Below are 17,548 nucleotides of genomic sequence, written 5' to 3'. Positions count from 1 at the left end.
ATGTATCAACCTTAACAAAATTTGGTTAAAATGACTAAATTTACATATTTTTAAAGATGAATGACTAAATTGGTCAAAAATTTTGAAGAAAAATTAATTCCAAATTTTACTGAAATTTGAGGGACAAAAATATATTTAACCCTTGTTTTTATTGATTGACAAATTAGTTTTTTTTAATAATTATATAATAAATTTACATTTGAGATATTATATCTTTTAAGTTTGTGTCATTAGAAAAATGTCTCACCTAATTAAAATGATGTATATAAATTATTATTAACCGATACAAGGACTTGTGTGCTAATAGGGTATATAAGTATATATAAGTTATTTTGATTTTGATTCTTAAGATCTAAAACTTGTAGACAAGGAAAAACAATTGAAAATAATGTGTTAAATTTTGTTATATAAGGTCACACATATCATTAGATAGTAATATTATTGAGTTATTATTTATGGTATTACCAGTGTTTTTTCTTATCTATTTTTTTTTCCTATACCACACAATGCATAAAATATACTTAAATATAGATGTTTAGTCGTCATTCTCCTCTCTCTTTTTTCCACAAATCATAACAATGTAAACAGTGAGTCACGTGGTGGAATGTAATTTTTAATTATGAAAACGTGTTTAATTATTAGTATATTATGCAGTTACAGTGTGCTGATTTGAATAATCACAGCGCCAAATTATTATATGCAATTTGAAGTAACGCCAATAAATAATGTACACAACTGTTTCTAAAATGAATTTTCTACCTTTCTTTATTATTTGTTAATGATGAGAAAAATACTAAATACATTTATTTTCCGTTACTTCAGAAATAAATAAATAAATAAATTTGGATTCTGAAACATTTTTCTTTACTTAAAATATCGAGATCCTCGTTCCTACATGCAATATTTGTGTCAAATGATAAAATAACTCCTTCTCCTAAGAATTTTATTTTTTCTTACATAAAGAGTGTCTCTTTTTTTAAAGAAATTTTTCACAAATTATAAGAAAAAATCTAAAAGTTACCACTAAGGTCATGTATTCATCTATAACAACGTAGTCAAAAAATAAAAAATCTTTAATCTTTGTAATTGTATCCGAAAAAAATAAATATAGTCAAATTATGTCATTAAATATTAAAAAAGAACTTTAAACTTAATTCAAATTAGACTTAAAATGTATATTTTAATATAATATCAAAGTTTATTTAATTAAATTTGTTATCAGTTGGAATTACAATATCAAACGACTATATTATTTTTATTTGAATAGTATAAAAACTAAATTGAATAAGAAAAAAATTAAATGTTAATTTAAAATAAAAAAATCATATTATTAATTAAATTTTTATCAAAAATATTAAAATTAAATATAAAAATTGAAAAGAATAAACTATTCGTTTAGTTATAATTTAGTAAAGTTATTGTAGTATTATGATGAGAAAGAGAAACTGACATGGTTTTTAGTTTTAATTAATTAATAAAAGAAAAGAAATATCGGTGACGTGGAGATGTGAGAAGCAGGAGGAGGAGTAGTTTTGTATTGTGAGTGTGAGTTAATGGAAGGGTGATGAATAATATTAGTTGGTGGTGCGTGAATAAAGAAAAGAAAAAAAGAGTGACAAGAGAATAATAAAAGATCACGTGTCGGTGGTGTGAGTTTTATAAGACAGAAACGCGGAAGGGGTGAGGCGAGGCAATAGCCAACATCATTAGGCTTTCTTGTTCCTCGGTGCGGTCGCTGTCTCTGTCTCTGTGTTCGAATTCGAAGAAGAAGAAGAAGAAGAAGAAGAAGAAGAAGAGAAACATGATATGATAACAGTAGATAGGTCTGGCCTGGTTAAGAAGAATAATAGCGGTGCCACTTCGGCAGAGAAGAAGAAAGAACAGAAAGAGAAAGAGAAAGAGAAGAATCATCCACAAAACACCAAATCCCAACAAACTCATGGATATCTGGCGCAACATGATTTTTCCAGTCAGACGTGTCTGGCTTGCTCTCTCCGCTCGTCTCAAGACTCGCAAAAACGGTTCTTCTTCTTTTCCTCTCTTACATCATCACACTTCGAATTTCTTGTTTCTTGGTTTTTACTTAATTTCGATCCACCCACCCACCCATGCCACTTCAAGACAAAACCATGCGAATTTCCATTTTATCTTATTCATGATTATACCTTTCTACATCACATGCAATTTATTTCTATTTTATAATTCATTACATTTACTTACTAGAGCTGTTTGCAGCAGTAGCTAACTAATCCTTTCATCACCCAAGGGTAGGATCCACATCTTTTTCAGTGCAACTTTATGCCCCCAAAAACTTTACCGGTGGCACCAAATAACATAGTCAAAGTTTTTTTTTTTGTATTATTGATATTGATTGATCCCTACTTTATAGTGCCCAGTGGCCCAATAAAAGTCTCCTCTGTTCCGCACCAAAACTTCAGTCACACAACCAATATTTGTTGCTTGTTACATCATAGAGATTTAGTCGGTGATACTTTTGTATAAACCAAAGTAAATGGATTCCCCAAAGCATCCTTAGTGGTTATCAATTCATACACGCATCTCATAGACGCAATTGAGACTCTCTTTTTTTATCATCGGTTGCATTAACATGAATAATCTGTAATTTGCTGCAGGAGCAGGACTGCTGAAGCTTCAGGATGATGTACAGACATGTGGATATGAAGATGTACAAGTGATGTGGGAAATGCTACAAAGAACCGAAAGTGATGTTACAGAAAACCAGCATAAGCGTAAGCAATTGCCATTCTGGAGGATCTTTGTATGGTCCAACCACAGTGAAGTTTCATCGGAATCTGCAAATCACACTTGAAAGTTGAAAACTAGACACGGGTTTTAAGTTTACAAATAAAACCTCCACTGATGTATTGCAGGGCCACCGTTTGCCAGCATGGCGGAGGCATGTTTCTTGGCCGCTAAATCCAAGTACATGTCACTGTGACAACAAAATCATTTGAGGTTTCTCTTTTACAGCTCAAACTGTACTCCGTATGACAGTAGTATGTAAATATGCCAATAGTTTGTCAAAAGTCACACCCGGGTTTCTCTAACGCCAAAGCAAGCAATTTCACTTAACTGTCTTCATTGTTAGTAACAAGCAGCAGAGTGTTTAAGCTAATAGTCTCAAGTTTTCTCTGTATGCCTACTAGTAAAAGAGAAATCCGAATGTTAAATCCTGAGTCAAAAGCGAGAGCGTTGTGGTGTTGTAATCTTTTAAAGATTATCTACTTTCAGACCACAACGATCTTTAACAGAAGACACATGCAGGTACATCGTAATATGATATATGTCAATTTCTTTCTATTTCCAAGAACGTCCTCAGCTTGCTAATTGGTGAAATTAATGTAATGTTGACATAACTGCACATATATTGTTCCAGTTATAATATGCTACCCCAAATAGTATTTAAGCTACAATGAAGATATATATAATTTGGCTTTTCATCACCTTCATCTCAGTTTAGATTGAAACTGATTGGTTTTAAGTTTTAACTACTAACCGTCCTAAAGCATAGTCTTCGGTTGAATGATTCATGAGAATGCCAAAACTAGATCACTTCTTGAACATAAATCATATGCTTAAAAGTAAAAGTTGAATAGAATAGAAAACCTATCAACCTGGCACTTTAAAATTTTAGGCTGAAGGTAATATTTTCATTGGTTAATAAGAACTGCTAGCACCTGAGGAGGAGAAATGCGTATCAATGTCATAGAGACCTGGGTACATTTAAGATGAGACTTGGTTATGATAAGCTATATTGAAATGGACAACCTGGTTATGATAGATAAGCTAGTCTACAAATAAGTTCTTTCAAATTTTCAAATCATATAAGTGGCACGTTCAAATGTGTATTCAATAGAAAATGTATGCGTGAATAGACAGTTTATGAAAATAAGTTGAAAAAGCATCCAATTAAGAAGGTCATGAGTTACTTTTTTAAGCTTTATACAAGCTCTTGTATCAAACAGGAGGCAAACTAACATTGACACGACACACTCTGAGGCTTATGGTAAAACGAAGGCTTTTAGTTCCATCCATTTACCCAAAATGTTGTACCAGGAACATGTTATAAAAATGTAGAAGATCCAAAAAACCAGAAGTAAAGCGCGGTAACAGTTAAAAAGAATTAGAAGAAGAAAAGAATAAGCAACAAAGAAGGAATCAAAGTATTATTCTGCAATGCATGCATGTAAAATAGAAAAGAAACATTACAGGAATAATAATAGAAAGATGGTAAACAAAGGAATGAATTAATTGCTCTTGTCCTAATCCTATATCTACTGCTGGAAGGTTCATACTAATAATCCATCAATACTCATAATTCATAAACAGTGAAGCGGAGAAAGCAAGCAAAATAGCTAAAGACCAATTCACGCCAAACAGAGCAACCCCTGACTTTTCTTTATCATCGGCAGTAATGTCACTCCCATCATCTGGACCGAAACTGCCGTCATCTGGACCCGCAGAACCGGGACTGCCATCCTCGTCACCAGCTGCTGGTGCCATTACCGGCACCGGGACTGGGACAGGCACTGGCTCTCTCACAGGCGATGCTGCCGGAACCGGTGAAGTTTCCGGTGGCCCCACTGGCGCCGGGGGTTTGATCAGATTGGCGGGAGAGACTCCCGGGGGGTTAACGAGAACCGGAGTGATTATTGGGACTGGTGAAATAACCGGGACGGGGGAGATGACCGGAACCGGTGAGATTACAGGGACGGGTGTTATGACCGGGACGGGGGTCTTCACCGGAACGGGGGAGATTACAGGGACGGGTGATATAATATCGGGGGAAATTGGTGTTAGCACAGGAGTAGGTGTTGGAACAAGCGATATTACTGGGACGGGTGATATGACCGGAACGGGTGACTTGACGGGAACTGGGGTGTACACTGGTACGGGTGATATCACCGGCACCGGTGACTTGACTGGGATTATAGTCTCTGGATTGGTGGTCATCATGCGGCGGTTGGTGGTCATCATGAGGCTGTTTACCTGCACCACCGAAATATTACATTCAGCCAGAAGGGGTTTTATGAGTTTGGCTCTGGCCGCGCCGTTTGGCTTGGCGGTGGACACCAGGGTGACGTCGCCCTTGTTGATCTTGAGGAGCACTCCCTCATCCTGCGACAGCGTGGTGGCGTTGATGGTTTCATTCTGGTGGAGATCCAGGTTGGCCAGCGCCACGTGGTGGCTCAATATGGTTTTTATGTGGTGGATTGGTTTCCCGGAGAGAGGAGCCATGGCGGTGTTATCCACCGCGAACACCGTCACGCTCTGCCTGGCGTTTATTGCGTCGGCCAGCTGCGTTTTGGTGAGGTAGCCGGAGAAGGAGGAATAGGCGGGATATTCCGACAAGAGTTTGGTTATGTCGAAAGCCGCCACAGTGCAGGGCTCCAGCATTGCAAGGGAGAGAATCAGCATTGTCCAGTAAGAACAACGTGCATTACTCATGTTCTTCATCTTCATCATCATCATCGTCGTCTTCTTCTTCCTCAATGCATACATTTACATCACAGTCTCCAACCACCCAAAACATGGTCGCATCTTTTATATACACTCTCTCACCCTTCTACCTCTTCCTCACTTGAGATCCGCATCTCAAGTACTCTGATCTGTTCCCCCTCTTTTTCAGCAACTCTCTCTTCACATTCCTTGCCCACTTTCACGTTTCACTCTTACTACTATCCCTATATTTAGCTCATTCCTTCTTTTTCTTTCTCTTCAACCTCCACCATGCATCTTTCTCTATATTCATCCATTCTTCTCCACGCTCATGCATTATTTCTAAAACTATCAATTCTTATTTTTCATTAATTAAACTAATTCTTTTATAATTAACCAAATTTCTTTACACAACAGTTTGACCAGCTTGTTCCTAAAACCAAATTTCAATTTTTTTTATTTTTTTTATCTTAACAAAATAACAGAACGTAAGAAAATAAATTAGAATCACTTTGTTATTAAAGAAATAAAATAAGAGTCCATGTTTAGAAAAGAGCTAAACTATATATATATATATACTCTTCCTTTTATCTCATTTATAAGATTTAATTTTTTATATTTTTCATCTTTCAACTTGGAGTGAGTATCCTTTTAGTGTTGTTTTTAATTTTAGGATAAACCATATAATATAACCCTTTTTTGATTCTGTGTAGGACTTAACTCCTACCGATTTTATTATTATTTTTATTTAAAAATCAATATATTTAATCAAGGTAAATCTAATAATATTCATTAATCAGTAAAAAAAAAATGAAATGAAATCATAAAATAAAAGAAGTATAAGTATTTCAAAAAGTAAAATTAACACGCTAAAGAAAGAAAGAGGGGTTTTAAAAAAATAAAAGAAGGAGTTGAATTTTTTATTTTTTACTTGAATTTTCCCAATCAGTGAATCATAGAAATAAAATAAATGAGTGGTATTAGTATCTAAGGCGTAAAAGAAAAAATAAAGTTGAAAAGGAAAAGAAAAAAGCGTGGGTTTGTGAGAGTGAGAAGGTGTGAAGGTAAACTCTAGGGTTTGGCGGGGCGGAGGTGAATTGGATTGGAATCGGCGGTGTTGACAAACGACCGGCGAGGAGGCATGAAGCTCACCGTCAAGACTTTGAAAGGCAGCCATTTCGAAATCAGGGTTCAGCCCTCAGATACTGTTAGTAATATCTCTCATTCCAATTTCTCGTATACTTTCACTGTTTCCCACCCTATTTATCCTCTTGTATTCTATCTTCCCGAACCATTACATCTCTGGTGTTTTTCCTATCTAAAATACGACTACAGTGATTTATTATATCAATCTGCTAATATTGCATGAAGGGTCATTCAAATTTTGTTCTTTGTTAGCTGACATTGCCCTTCTATTTATTCCCCCTCAGATTATGGCTGTGAAGAAAAATATTGAAGATGTACAAGGCAAAGATAATTACCCATGTGGACAGCAATTGCTGATTCACAATGGTAAGGTTTTGAAAGATGAAACTACATTAGCAGACAATAAGGTCTCTGAAGATGGCTTTCTTGTTGTAATGCTTAGTAAGGTATATTTCCTTAAGGACAAATTGTGTTAAAATAATGTTGTTATCTTTTTTAGAAAAATAAAAATCAATAAGAACTTGTTGTGAGCTGTGTTCTAAACTGCAATGATGTGATGAGAATGACTCTGGACATGCTTCAAATGGTTGTTGTGTTGAAATCCTTCTTCCTCTACGGTTATATAGTAGGTGGAGGAGCGTGGGAAGGGTTTGTGTGCTTGCCATGGCACTCCAATATTCCAAAGTTAGCATGATGACTTAGGGGTTAGTTAGACGGAGATGATGATTACCTGGGTGGTGTAAGGTGTTTGTCCTGACTTTATAGGATGTGAGGTGATTATAATCACTCTACAAACAATGTAGTTAAAGTATTGCTGGTTGGGATAAGTCAGTGTATCTTGAATGACCATTTTAATTGGGGTAGGGACTGTGAGGTTTGAGGGTGCCTAGCATAGCTGAATAGATTCGGTTGTTAGGTGTGAATAAAATGCTAGGTTGATTGAGTTAGGTCCTAGGTTGGGTATCCATCGACAATGCCAAATGATGTTTATGATGACATGGTGTAATGCAATCATGCTTTTCAATTTTGAAATATTTTTTCTACCAGTGTAAAAGATCGCCTTTAGTTTTTGAAGTGAAACTTGTGGCAAACCAGCAAGGTAAATTGTCACGGTAGCCTAGCATGTTGGCATATAGAACTAAAATGGCTAAACAGAAACCCAACTAGGCATTTTGATGTACAGTGATAAGCCAAAAGACCTGGTACTCTTTTAGGGTAGGGTATTCCTCTGAGTTATAAATCTAGTACACCTTTTGGGGAAAAATATTCCTCCAGATTGTCAAATTGAGCACTACTATACCATGCAATCATGCCATTGCAGCTGGTTTTACTAATGTGCTTCTCTCAGATTATTTTGTTATATTTGCTGTCATTTATGAACAGTCTCATACACGGATTCTCATATTGGTGCGTTTTTTTAGTTAAAGATATTAATAAATATATTCTTGCCTTTGTTAGAGAAATAAAAGTTGAGATAATTTTTAAACTATTTGTTTCTAAATAATATGCAGCACTATGATCTTTTATACAAAAACAGTCCTTGAACGATCTAATAATTATATTAGTTTTTCAGTAGTTAGGCCACCATAATTGTGAATATAATGTCATTTGAAGTTTTTAAAGAATCAATTTAATTTAAGTTAAACTTTGATAGACTATTTTGTTAATAAAACTTTTAAAAGTCTAATATAATGAAATTTTAAGCATAAATAGTTTAGATTTTTCACCTTTCTAGATTGTGATGGAATGGAAGTTATGTGTTATGACATTCTTGTTGAAAATGGGTGAAAGCATTAGATGTTGTCATATGTTTGAAGTAGGCCATTTATTATGTTTGATAAACCTAATTCTGTGTTCATTTTTGTCCTTTCAATAGTTTGATAAGCTATTTATTATGCTTTGGTATGTTTTGTTTGTGATTCCTTTTTACTTCTGTGAACATAGTTTTTCCATGTTTCTTCAATTGCAGAGTAAAACCTTGGGATCTGCTGGAACTTCATCAAGTCAGGCATGTTCCTTGCTCATTTTTTTTTTGGCATTTGGCTTTTATTTCTTTTTCCCCTGTATGAGCTGGTGATTGGACATATGTGACAGCCTGCTAGCAACCCACCTATAACTGTATCAACACCAAATTCCTCGTCTCTAGTACAAACCCAGTGAGTTTATTTGAAATAGCTTTTTATGTGGTTGTTTTTGTACCAGCTGAAATTTTTGCCTAACAATTGGTTTTGCAGATCTGCTAACAATAATGCTCCTGCAACAGATGTCACAACTACAAAGTATGACTTTTATCTCTACAGTTGCCTGAATATACTGCTTATAAATTCTGATGAAGTTTCTATTCTTTATGCCCTGATGTTCCTTTTAAGAGGTTTCCATCTAAAGAAGGCTATTAATGAGGGATCCTTTTCGTTTTTATTAATAAATTTAAGGTAAAATGATTTTTTTGTAATATGAATTTGGTCTGATGCTGTTATAGCCCACCTGATTACTTTGGCTACTATTCAAATTAATTTCTGTCTGAGGCCAAATCTGGCCAGATCTAGTTAATTTTTTTCCACTGTCCAGAAGTTCCTGTCATATGCTAAATCAGGATGAAATTAAATTAGGGACTAGCCTGATAACTTATAGGTTTTCCCAGACTGGTTAGTTATTGTTTCCTTTGCAGCCATGAAAAGGCGGGAACTTGGACCAGCACAATTCCTTTTCGGTTTGGCCCAATCTAATTAATCTGTTTTTACCCGTACACAAGTTATTGTCCTTAGAAGGATCAAGCTTATGTCCAGATTTCATTCAGCCTGTTGCATTCAGTTAGTTCTTTCAGCCTGTTGCATTCAGTTAGCATTCCAGATGAATGAAGGCTACGTGTTCCACAAGCAACTTGAACAACCCTTTTTCCTATAGGCAACCAAAACTTTGGGCTCAAGAAATTTTATTCTAGAATGGCAAATCATAGCCTTGTGATCAATGCTGTCAAACTTGAGGATCAGAAGGAAAATAAAAAAAATTGTGACTCAAAGATCACAACTCAACTCTTAAATAGTTACAAGTCTATGAAAAACTATATTTATAATAACTTATAAATTACTCATAATAACTTATGAATTCATAATTGAACGACCTTGCAAGATCAATCCTTGCTCCAATACCACTTCCTCATCTAGTTACGTGATGTGAACCATCTTCAGCTGATGCCATTTTTCTTCAAATTTTTTAACAGAACATAACACTCCCCAAATTGGCAGCAAAACAGATGAAAATACTAAAAAAAATTACAGAACAAAACAAAGTCGAAGCAGCACCGATGACATTATTGTGAGACTCAGATGGTGAAGCAATGGCCTTGAGTGTTGTGATGGCCATCAACGGTGAAGCTGGCATAGGTGACAATAGTTTAGTGTTGTGATAGCCAATGGTGACCGAGAGTGTTGTTGATGGTGATGGTGTTGTTTAGAGGTTTTTGGTTTTGTTCTAATTTACAAATGGATCCCTGGGGAAACGGGCCATCCTTGAGTTGGATTTTTTTTGTCTATTTGGGTTTTTTAGCAAGCAAGTAGCTGTTTCAACTCAAACCCTGACTTGCTCAAACGGATTTGCGGTGCACAATCCTTTGATTTCATGAGCAACCGCGTGACCCCGCTTTGATCAATGATTCTTCCGATCTGCTGTGCTCGTCATCACCACATTGTATACTTTCAGGATTGCATGAGTGTGCTTGCATGTCCTAAATTACTATAACGTCACCCTCTTTTTCAATTAACAAATTGAGCTGTCTGCCAATTTCTGATTTCCTGTAATCAAGTCTTCTGAAAAACCATTTGGTATCATTTTTGCAGTGTGACTACGGATACTTATGGCCAGGCTGCTTCAAATTTAGTTGCTGGTAGTAATCTTGAGCAGACTATTCAGCAAATTATGGACATGGGTGGTGGCAGTTGGGACAGAGATACAGTTAGTCGTGCTCTACGAGCAGCTTACAATAACCCAGAGCGTGCTGTGGACTACCTGTATTCTGTATGCATAAAGTGCTCATTATAGAACTAACTGCATAGATTTTATTTTCGTAGCTTTTGCATTTACTTATTTGTTTTGTTTACAGGGAATTCCTGAAGCAGCAGAAATTGCTGTGCCAGCTGCTCCTTACCCAAATAGTCAGACAACTGAAACAGGTGGGGTCACTGCGGGAACTGTTCCTGGTGTCCCTAACTCGTCTCCCTTGAACATGTTTCCACAGGTAAACCTAGTCTATACATTTTATGCTGTTAGTTTTTTTGAGCTTTATTTTAAGTAGATGTACTTTTTTTCAGGAGGCAATTTCTGGTGTTGGGGCCGGAGTTGGGTCACTTGACTTTCTAAGAAACAATCCCCAGGTGGGTTTTGGTTCTGTAAATTGCTATGCTCTTAATGCTAGTAAACATTTTTGTTCTGCATATCCTGTTGCAGGAAATAGTTCTAGTATCTTGAACTTTTTCACTAAAAAGTTGAGATTATAATACCATGAATACTTTTAAGAAAGTGTAATTTAAGTCTAACTCAGCCTTATATCACTAGCTTGAAATTATGATTTGATACATTCACTTATATATTATGATTTGATCTATTTTTAGTCAATGTGGGTGAGTGGTTGCAAACCTCATCTTGAAAATCGGTTTTATAAGGTTGTGATAGACTTAAATTTCACTTTATTAAGAAAAAATGAAGTATAAAGAACTTTCTGAAAGTAAACAATAAATTTTATGATGTTTTTGTTTTTTCATTTCGTCATATTCTTAGCTTGTATGAAAAATGCGGTGACATATAACAAAGTTAGTTGTCGTTGGTCCTCTTGTCTGTTAATACTGTGGTTTATATGATGGGGGCTATTTGGAAATGTATGCATGTAGAACAATTAACAATTTAGTATTGCATTTGGTTTGCTATTCTTATCTTGTTTCAAGCTTTAACTGTATTAGTAACTGTGTCTTTGTTTGCATTTTCAGTTTCAAGCATTGCGATCAATGGTGCAATCCAATCCGCAAATTCTGCAGGTATCTAATTTAACTATATTCTCAATCACCAAATTGCTGATGAAGTAGTCAGTTTTTAATGTCTTTTGAATACTTCTATTGCAGCCTGTACTTCAGGAGCTTGGAAAGCAGAATCCTGGTCTCTTAAGAGTAATTCAAGAGCATCATGCTGAGTTTCTCCAGTTGATTAACGAACCTATTGAGGGTTCAGAAGGGTGAGTGTACTGCTCGCCATATATGGTATATGCTTGACAATTTTATTTTTGCTGTGTTTTACTAACATCGATGCTTGGTAATCTCTGTTTCATATTTTGCTATTTCAATTGGTAACATGAAAGTAACCTTTTGACTGATGAGCTTGATAATATGTATTCTCTAAAAAATTTTATTTACAATTGTAAACCCCCTTTCTTTTACTAGTGATATATTTGATCAACCTGAGCAAGACATGCCTCATGCAATCAATGTGACGCCAGCTGAGCAGGAGGCAATTGGAAGGGTATGTCTTAAATAAATATTTAAGTCTGATATTTTCTCTTTTAATTTCCACCGACTTGACCATTAGCTTCACCATTGCTGATTGGTTTTACTTATGATACATATATAGCTTGAAGCAATGGGATTTGATAGAGCCTTGGTCATAGAGGCATTTTTAGCATGTGACCGTGACGAGCAATTGGCAGCAAACTACTTATTAGAAAATGCTGGAGATTTTGAGAATTAATTCACTGACCTACATCAATTTGTAGTTTTGTTTCGGCCTTTTTGGAGGATGGGAGCTGTTGCATTTTTTTCCCCTTTACTATGTCTTGGAAATTTTACGCGGGTAGAGTTTTAGATATGGTTTGACGTATTTGACTGGCACTATGGACAATTACTCTTGATTTTAGATTGGTTAGTTTATACAACTGTGTTTTTCTAGTCATCTTCCTTGATGAAATAGCAAAAAGCTCAAATTGTGAGTTGGTTTATTTGTCGCAGTGCAGCAGATTCCATACCTTGCTTTATATTTGAGTAGGGAAAAAGAACTCGACTATGCATTTGATCCCGTCCTGAACGGTGATCATTGTGAGCATCACGATATTTTGTTCAAGTACTGTCGTTCCTTATTTGTTGACACGTGTCGTTAATAGTATATAGAACTGCAATGACAGTGATATCGTGAGAACTTAACAAATTTATACAACTATTTTACTACTTACTCTTCCTTTATTTTTAACACATTTACAATTTTTTTAATTACTCCATTATTTTTAGAACAGAATATTAAGTGGTTACATGAATGTCAAAATATCATCTTTTTAATATATAATTTTGATTATCCATTTATGATTTATTGAATGTTCGAGAAAGTCAGAGCTGCAAATACGAAGTACTATATCCGTGAAGAGGCTGGTGCTACTTTGAATGCTCTTAATAGTTCGAAGGTTTAATGAATCCAGTTGCTTAAGTAGATGAAATGTTGTTAAAAGAATTATTTCCTTTAGTGGAATCTTAAATTCTCATCCCTCGCTACAAAGTTCTAATGAAAAACTAACAGAATTCTTGAAAATATTAGATGTGAAAGATTGTTTTTTTTTCTTAATTTTTATACTCAACATAAATTTAAACCTAATATATCTTGGAAAAAAAATGCAAAAATGAATTCCATATCAAATACCTTGTTGCATCTCATCATATTGCTCCATCCCAACAAATCAAATATCCCCTTAGCTTGTTTAGGAGTTCATACCCAAAATTTATTCCTATGAATTCTGATAATGGTTAAGTCCGAGGAACTAAATATTGGCGTGAGATGATTACAATGTAAAGTCGCAAATATACAATGGCGATGCCCAAGTTATTGAGACATCAATGCTTGTACATTATTTTGTCGGGATCCTCAACGGTTACAATATGAAGCTTCCTCAATATATTTTCCATTGCTTGTAGTGCAGTCCTGTAATGATCGTGAGATTTCTTACCTTCCTCTACAACCTTCACAATCTGTCTGTATAAATGATCATACCTATGAACTGGATTACTTATATCAATTCCACCACAGTTGTGATCGTACACATTGCTCCGTTTCACATCTTTTCTCCACCGTGAAACAATGTACTGAGCTGGGATCTCTTTTATCCCATTTTGGCTTAAAATAAACAAAGCATGCCTGCACAAGTAACCTCTGATATTGAACAGGCCACAGATGCAAAACACCTCCATTTCTGCTTCATTATAACACACCTCATAATCTCTTGCACCTCTGTGATTTCCGTCAACTTCAACTTGTTCTTCCACAATGTACGTCATCACCGGTCCATCAACATTTATCTGTCTCGAGTTAAAGCATGAAAACATTCCTTCCACTTCCCTTTCAAACATTCTTAGTATTTCACTGGTATATAACTTTGAAACCTGCAATTCAAAGTAAGACCTCGACTTTGGTGCAAAGCTACAAGATTTTGAATCCAAATCTGCCAAAGCTTCAAGTTGTCGCTTTGTCTGTAAAGTCTGATCATATTTTTCAATAAATTCTTTCAAAGAAGTCTGTTCATCGAGGTACCCATGAAAGAAAAATGATACAGCATCGCTTTGTTGAACTGAAAATATTCCTGCCAAGAAGATTTCCTTCAGATAAACTGGAGCCCACCGTTTCCGTTCCTCATACAAAGATTGCAGCCATTTATTGCCTCTAATTTCGCTGCTTTTCATCATATCCTCCCAAGTTGCTTCAAATTCCTCAGCCCTTAGAGAGGAATATACTGCTCTACTCAAAGCTGCATTGATTGCTTCATAGTGTACGCAGGTTCCCAGTTTTTCTGGAACTTTTTGCATGATATCAAACAAGCAAAGGCAATGTGTAGATCTTGGAAAGACATCAGCAACCACAGTTTGCAAGATTCCACATTGGTTGGTGATGATAACTTGTGGGGGGCGTCCTAAGATACAAGTAAGCCACGCCCTGAACAGCCAAGTGTATGATTCAACAGATTCACAAGCAAGCAATCCACAGCCAAACAAGATGGATTGTTTGTGATGGTTTTTCCCAAGGAACATAACCAGAGGAACTTCATATGCACCGTTCAAACATGTAGTGTCAATTGCTACAACATCACTGAAATAACTGTATGCAACCCTGGATTTTGCATCAGCCCAGAACAAGTTCCTGAAACACCCCCTCTCATTGACATCAACCACGTAGAAGAAGTCTGGATCTGCCAATTGCTGGTGACTGAAAAAGTTCAAAATTGCTTCGGCATCTCCTTTCTTCAGCTTCAACTGATTGTTGGAGTAGAGGCCCTTTGGATTTGGAGATTTCCCTTCATCAGCATCATCTTCAGCATCGATTATGAGAGTTCGAAACATCCTGATTTTGTGAACCTGTTGAGCAGCAGTAGCATCTAAGTGGAAGGTTCTTTTGGTGCCAAGAGCAACTTGCTTATGGGACTTGTAAAACTTGCCACTGGTGGGGTTAATCAAGTGATTGTGGTCAAGCTCAACTTCAATAATTCTCCATCTTGTGGAATCCATCAACCTGAACTTGATCATAGCAGGACAACCAGTTCTGGTTTCGGGTCTGGGGCGATTAGCCTCCGTTCTTTTCTTGAAGCCTGCGCTGCTGCAGCTAAGTTTTGCTCTGTAACGTTCCTTAGTCTTGCGGTACCAGGTATTTGTGACCCTAATCCCAAATCCCTGTTCCTTAGCGTACCAATTATAGAAGTAATAGACATCCTCGTAACTCTCAAATTCCATTCCAACCGCAGGAGCAACAGGGACATGGACATGGACATTGCTCTCGCCTTCTTCATCTCCTACCGCATCACTGTTCAGACAAACTTTATCCATCCAAATCCAATGCCAACACAAACCCTAAACACCACAACCCTTTACCCTACACCATTATTCTTTACCACAATCAACTACACTACAGAAGAAACAACGTCATTACCTTGTTATGATTACTTTCGACTTGGGAGATTCCACTTCACTGCTTCTTCTCTCACCTTCATTTCAGGGCTCCCAACTGCAATCTGGAGATTCCATTCCACACCACACCCCCTCCATTTTTCTTCCCTTCTCTTTTCAATTCACTTGCTGCATGCTTCTAACCTAGTTCCATTGGAGTCAACTGAAGTAAAGTAACAGCATTGTCCACATTTGCCCTTTTCTTCTGAATTAAAAATATAGGGTTCATAATTTCCTAAAAAATACTTTTTTTTTTTTCATTTGTAAGTTTTAATTTACCAAGCTATCATCTTGCTCAATCGCATCTGTAACAGAAATATTTCATGGTTTCTAACATCAAGATTCACATCTTTAAAATAAAAAATGAGATTTTTCTAAAAAGCATACTTATTTAAAGCGTGAGATAAGTTTGTGAACCCTCGAATCAAATTTGTTAAGCATGAGGGTTTCAAGAACGAGGTTCATTTTTTATTATTAGATTCAGTACACCAAAAATTTGTGAAACCCCATCATTCTACTTATTATTTTTAGTATTTTTTTTTATTATTTGATTTTTCTTCTCTTCTTTTCTCCACTCTAAAATTTCTTCCTATAACAACGAATGAGATTTTTTTCCTTTTTTAACCTTTTGAATTAGCCAAGATATAGTGCCCAATTTTATCTTGACTGATAAAATTATTATAAGAAACCATTCATAAATAACTCTAACTTATTAAAGAAAATAAATCACGTTAGTGTCATCCGAATATCAACCTTTAACAACACCAATTAAAATACTTTTATTATATTGATTGACAAAAGGTTCGATAAATAAATATTCAAGATGACATAAAAAAAAATAGTCTTATTAATGTTAACATAAAAAGTCTTGTTTAATGTTGATTTAAAAATAACACCAAACTACACTGAAAAAAAGTGGTTAACATCATGTCAAAAAATAAATCTGACTAATATCGACTTAATCTATAACTTTTAATTTTTTATAGTTTATTTAAAATAATTTATTGGAAAGAATAGTGGAACTTCTTACCTTAAAATTAATCTTATAATTTATTAACTCTATTTTTGATAATTTGTATATATTTAAGAATTATGATTTTTTAATATAAAATAATTACAAAAGAAAAAAAAATGAGATCCGAAATGATATGGCTTGATTGTAGTGGGCCTGTTTTGTGCAAAACGTATCATTGTCCATGTGAGTACCATGTTCCACTACCAAAACAATTTCTAATCTATCACTATTTTGAAAATAAATACATAAATATATTTATTTTAAATTTAATCTAAAATTTATCATGATTTACAAAGTTAAAAAGTGAAATAGATTATGTATTAACCTGCCATTTTTTTTTATGAAGGAGGTGGTCAAATTATCTTTTCGTTTCAAATAAAAAATATTTCATGCATTACAGATATTAAGATTTCCATATTAATAATTAATTTAAAATTATTTAAAGTCTAATTTTCAGAATAACCATCATAAAAATTTAAATTTTTAAAACAGTTATCATAAAAATTATACTTTTTATAACAACTATTATGATTTTTTTATCGTACATAAGAATATATAATTATAATTTAAAAACGTGTAATTAACTAGCAGTACACAACTCTTACAATATCGACACTTAATTTACTTTAATTCTAATAAAAACATTAATTTTTAAAAGGATAATATCTATATGTTTAAACGTTTTAATTCATTTAAGGTAAAACGACTTCTGATTATATATTCAGGGTGAACAGATGAAAGGATATTACACTTATCTTGTTTCGTTTAAGTACACAGATAAAAAAAATCTTAGAATAAACTTTTACTATATATATATAAAAGAAAATGTCTTTTGATAGTGGACAACTTAGTTTTACAAATATAACTTTCATATTGGAAAATTTAGTAATATATGGTCCTGTTGTTGTTGGAATTTACGAAAGCAAGAAAAGTTTTAGTATGTAGTGAAGATTTGAATTGTTTGTACGTATGC

The 17,548-nt window shown here is 34.8% G+C and overlaps 3 protein-coding genes and 1 pseudogene across 6 annotated transcripts; 2 read left to right on the top strand and 2 right to left on the bottom strand.

The window, feature by feature from the left end:
- The first annotated feature begins 1,525 nt into the window (after window positions 1–1,525).
- Window positions 1,526–3,331, top strand: LOC114186150 (uncharacterized). Its single transcript, XM_028074177.2, has 2 exons — window positions 1,526–2,021; window positions 2,634–3,331. Exons 1-2 carry the CDS (start codon window positions 1,940–1,942, stop codon window positions 2,828–2,830), a joined length of 279 nt encoding a protein of 92 aa, XP_027929978.1. The 5' UTR covers window positions 1,526–1,939; the 3' UTR covers window positions 2,831–3,331.
- An 830-nt stretch (window positions 3,332–4,161) lies between these two features.
- Window positions 4,162–5,691, bottom strand: LOC114184804 (uncharacterized). The gene has a single exon (XM_028072110.2). The coding sequence runs from the start codon at window positions 5,521–5,523 to the stop codon at window positions 4,327–4,329; it is 1,197 nt and encodes a 398-aa protein (XP_027927911.1). The 5' UTR covers window positions 5,524–5,691; the 3' UTR covers window positions 4,162–4,326.
- On the top strand, window positions 5,270–12,583 carry LOC114185248 (ubiquitin receptor RAD23b-like). 2 transcript variants are annotated; one of them, XM_028072869.2, is made up of 12 exons: window positions 5,270–5,445; window positions 6,891–7,052; window positions 8,576–8,614; window positions 8,701–8,762; window positions 8,841–8,885; window positions 10,443–10,620; window positions 10,706–10,840; window positions 10,914–10,976; window positions 11,586–11,633; window positions 11,718–11,827; window positions 12,033–12,111; window positions 12,220–12,583. In XM_028072869.2, exons 2-12 carry the CDS (start codon window positions 6,894–6,896, stop codon window positions 12,334–12,336), a joined length of 1,035 nt encoding a protein of 344 aa, XP_027928670.1. In that variant the 5' UTR covers window positions 5,270–5,445; window positions 6,891–6,893; the 3' UTR covers window positions 12,337–12,583. The 2 variants fall into 2 exon arrangements, with proteins under 2 accessions (XP_027928670.1, XP_027928669.1); XM_028072868.2 differs by lacking the exon at window positions 5,270–5,445 and adding an exon at window positions 5,749–6,667.
- Window positions 12,584–13,245: 662 nt separating this feature from the next.
- LOC114185878 (protein FAR1-RELATED SEQUENCE 6 pseudogene) lies at window positions 13,246–15,981 on the bottom strand (annotated as a pseudogene). Of its 2 annotated transcripts, XR_014995370.1 has the most exons (2): window positions 15,544–15,981; window positions 13,246–15,417 (listed from the first exon to the last, which is right to left on the bottom strand). The product of XR_014995370.1 is annotated as a protein FAR1-RELATED SEQUENCE 6 pseudogene, transcript variant X2 (transcript). The 2 variants fall into 2 exon arrangements; XR_014995369.1 differs by having other exon boundaries at window positions 13,246–15,981.
- Between the last annotated feature and the right edge of the window lie 1,567 nt (window positions 15,982–17,548).

The sequence above is a fragment of the Vigna unguiculata genome, chromosome 5 (assembly GCF_037176805.1).
Source record: "Vigna unguiculata cultivar grain cowpea cultivar isolate G323 ecotype 2 chromosome 5, ASM3717680v1, whole genome shotgun sequence".
Lineage (NCBI taxonomy): Eukaryota > Viridiplantae > Streptophyta > Magnoliopsida > Fabales > Fabaceae > Vigna > Vigna unguiculata.
This window is presented reverse-complemented; position numbering and strand designations above follow the sequence as displayed.

Bases quoted from the DNA above. Each gene is read 5' to 3' on its own strand.
- LOC114186150 (XM_028074177.2), top strand. From the start codon at position 1,940: ATGGATATCTGGCGCAACATGATTTTTCCAGTCAGACGTGTCTGGCTT. The intron at 2,022-2,633 runs GTTCTTCTTCTT...AATTTGCTGCAG, and splicing joins TCTCAAGACTCGCAAAAACG to GAGCAGGACTGCTGAAGCTT.
- LOC114184804 (XM_028072110.2), bottom strand. From the start codon at position 5,523: ATGTATGCATTGAGGAAGAAGAAGACGACGATGATGATGATGAAGATG.
- LOC114185248 (XM_028072868.2), top strand. From the start codon at position 6,602: ATGAAGCTCACCGTCAAGACTTTGAAAGGCAGCCATTTCGAAATCAGG. The intron at 8,763-8,840 runs GTGAGTTTATTT...TTGGTTTTGCAG, and splicing joins TCGTCTCTAGTACAAACCCA to ATCTGCTAACAATAATGCTC. The intron at 8,886-10,442 runs GTATGACTTTTA...TCATTTTTGCAG, and splicing joins ACAGATGTCACAACTACAAA to TGTGACTACGGATACTTATG.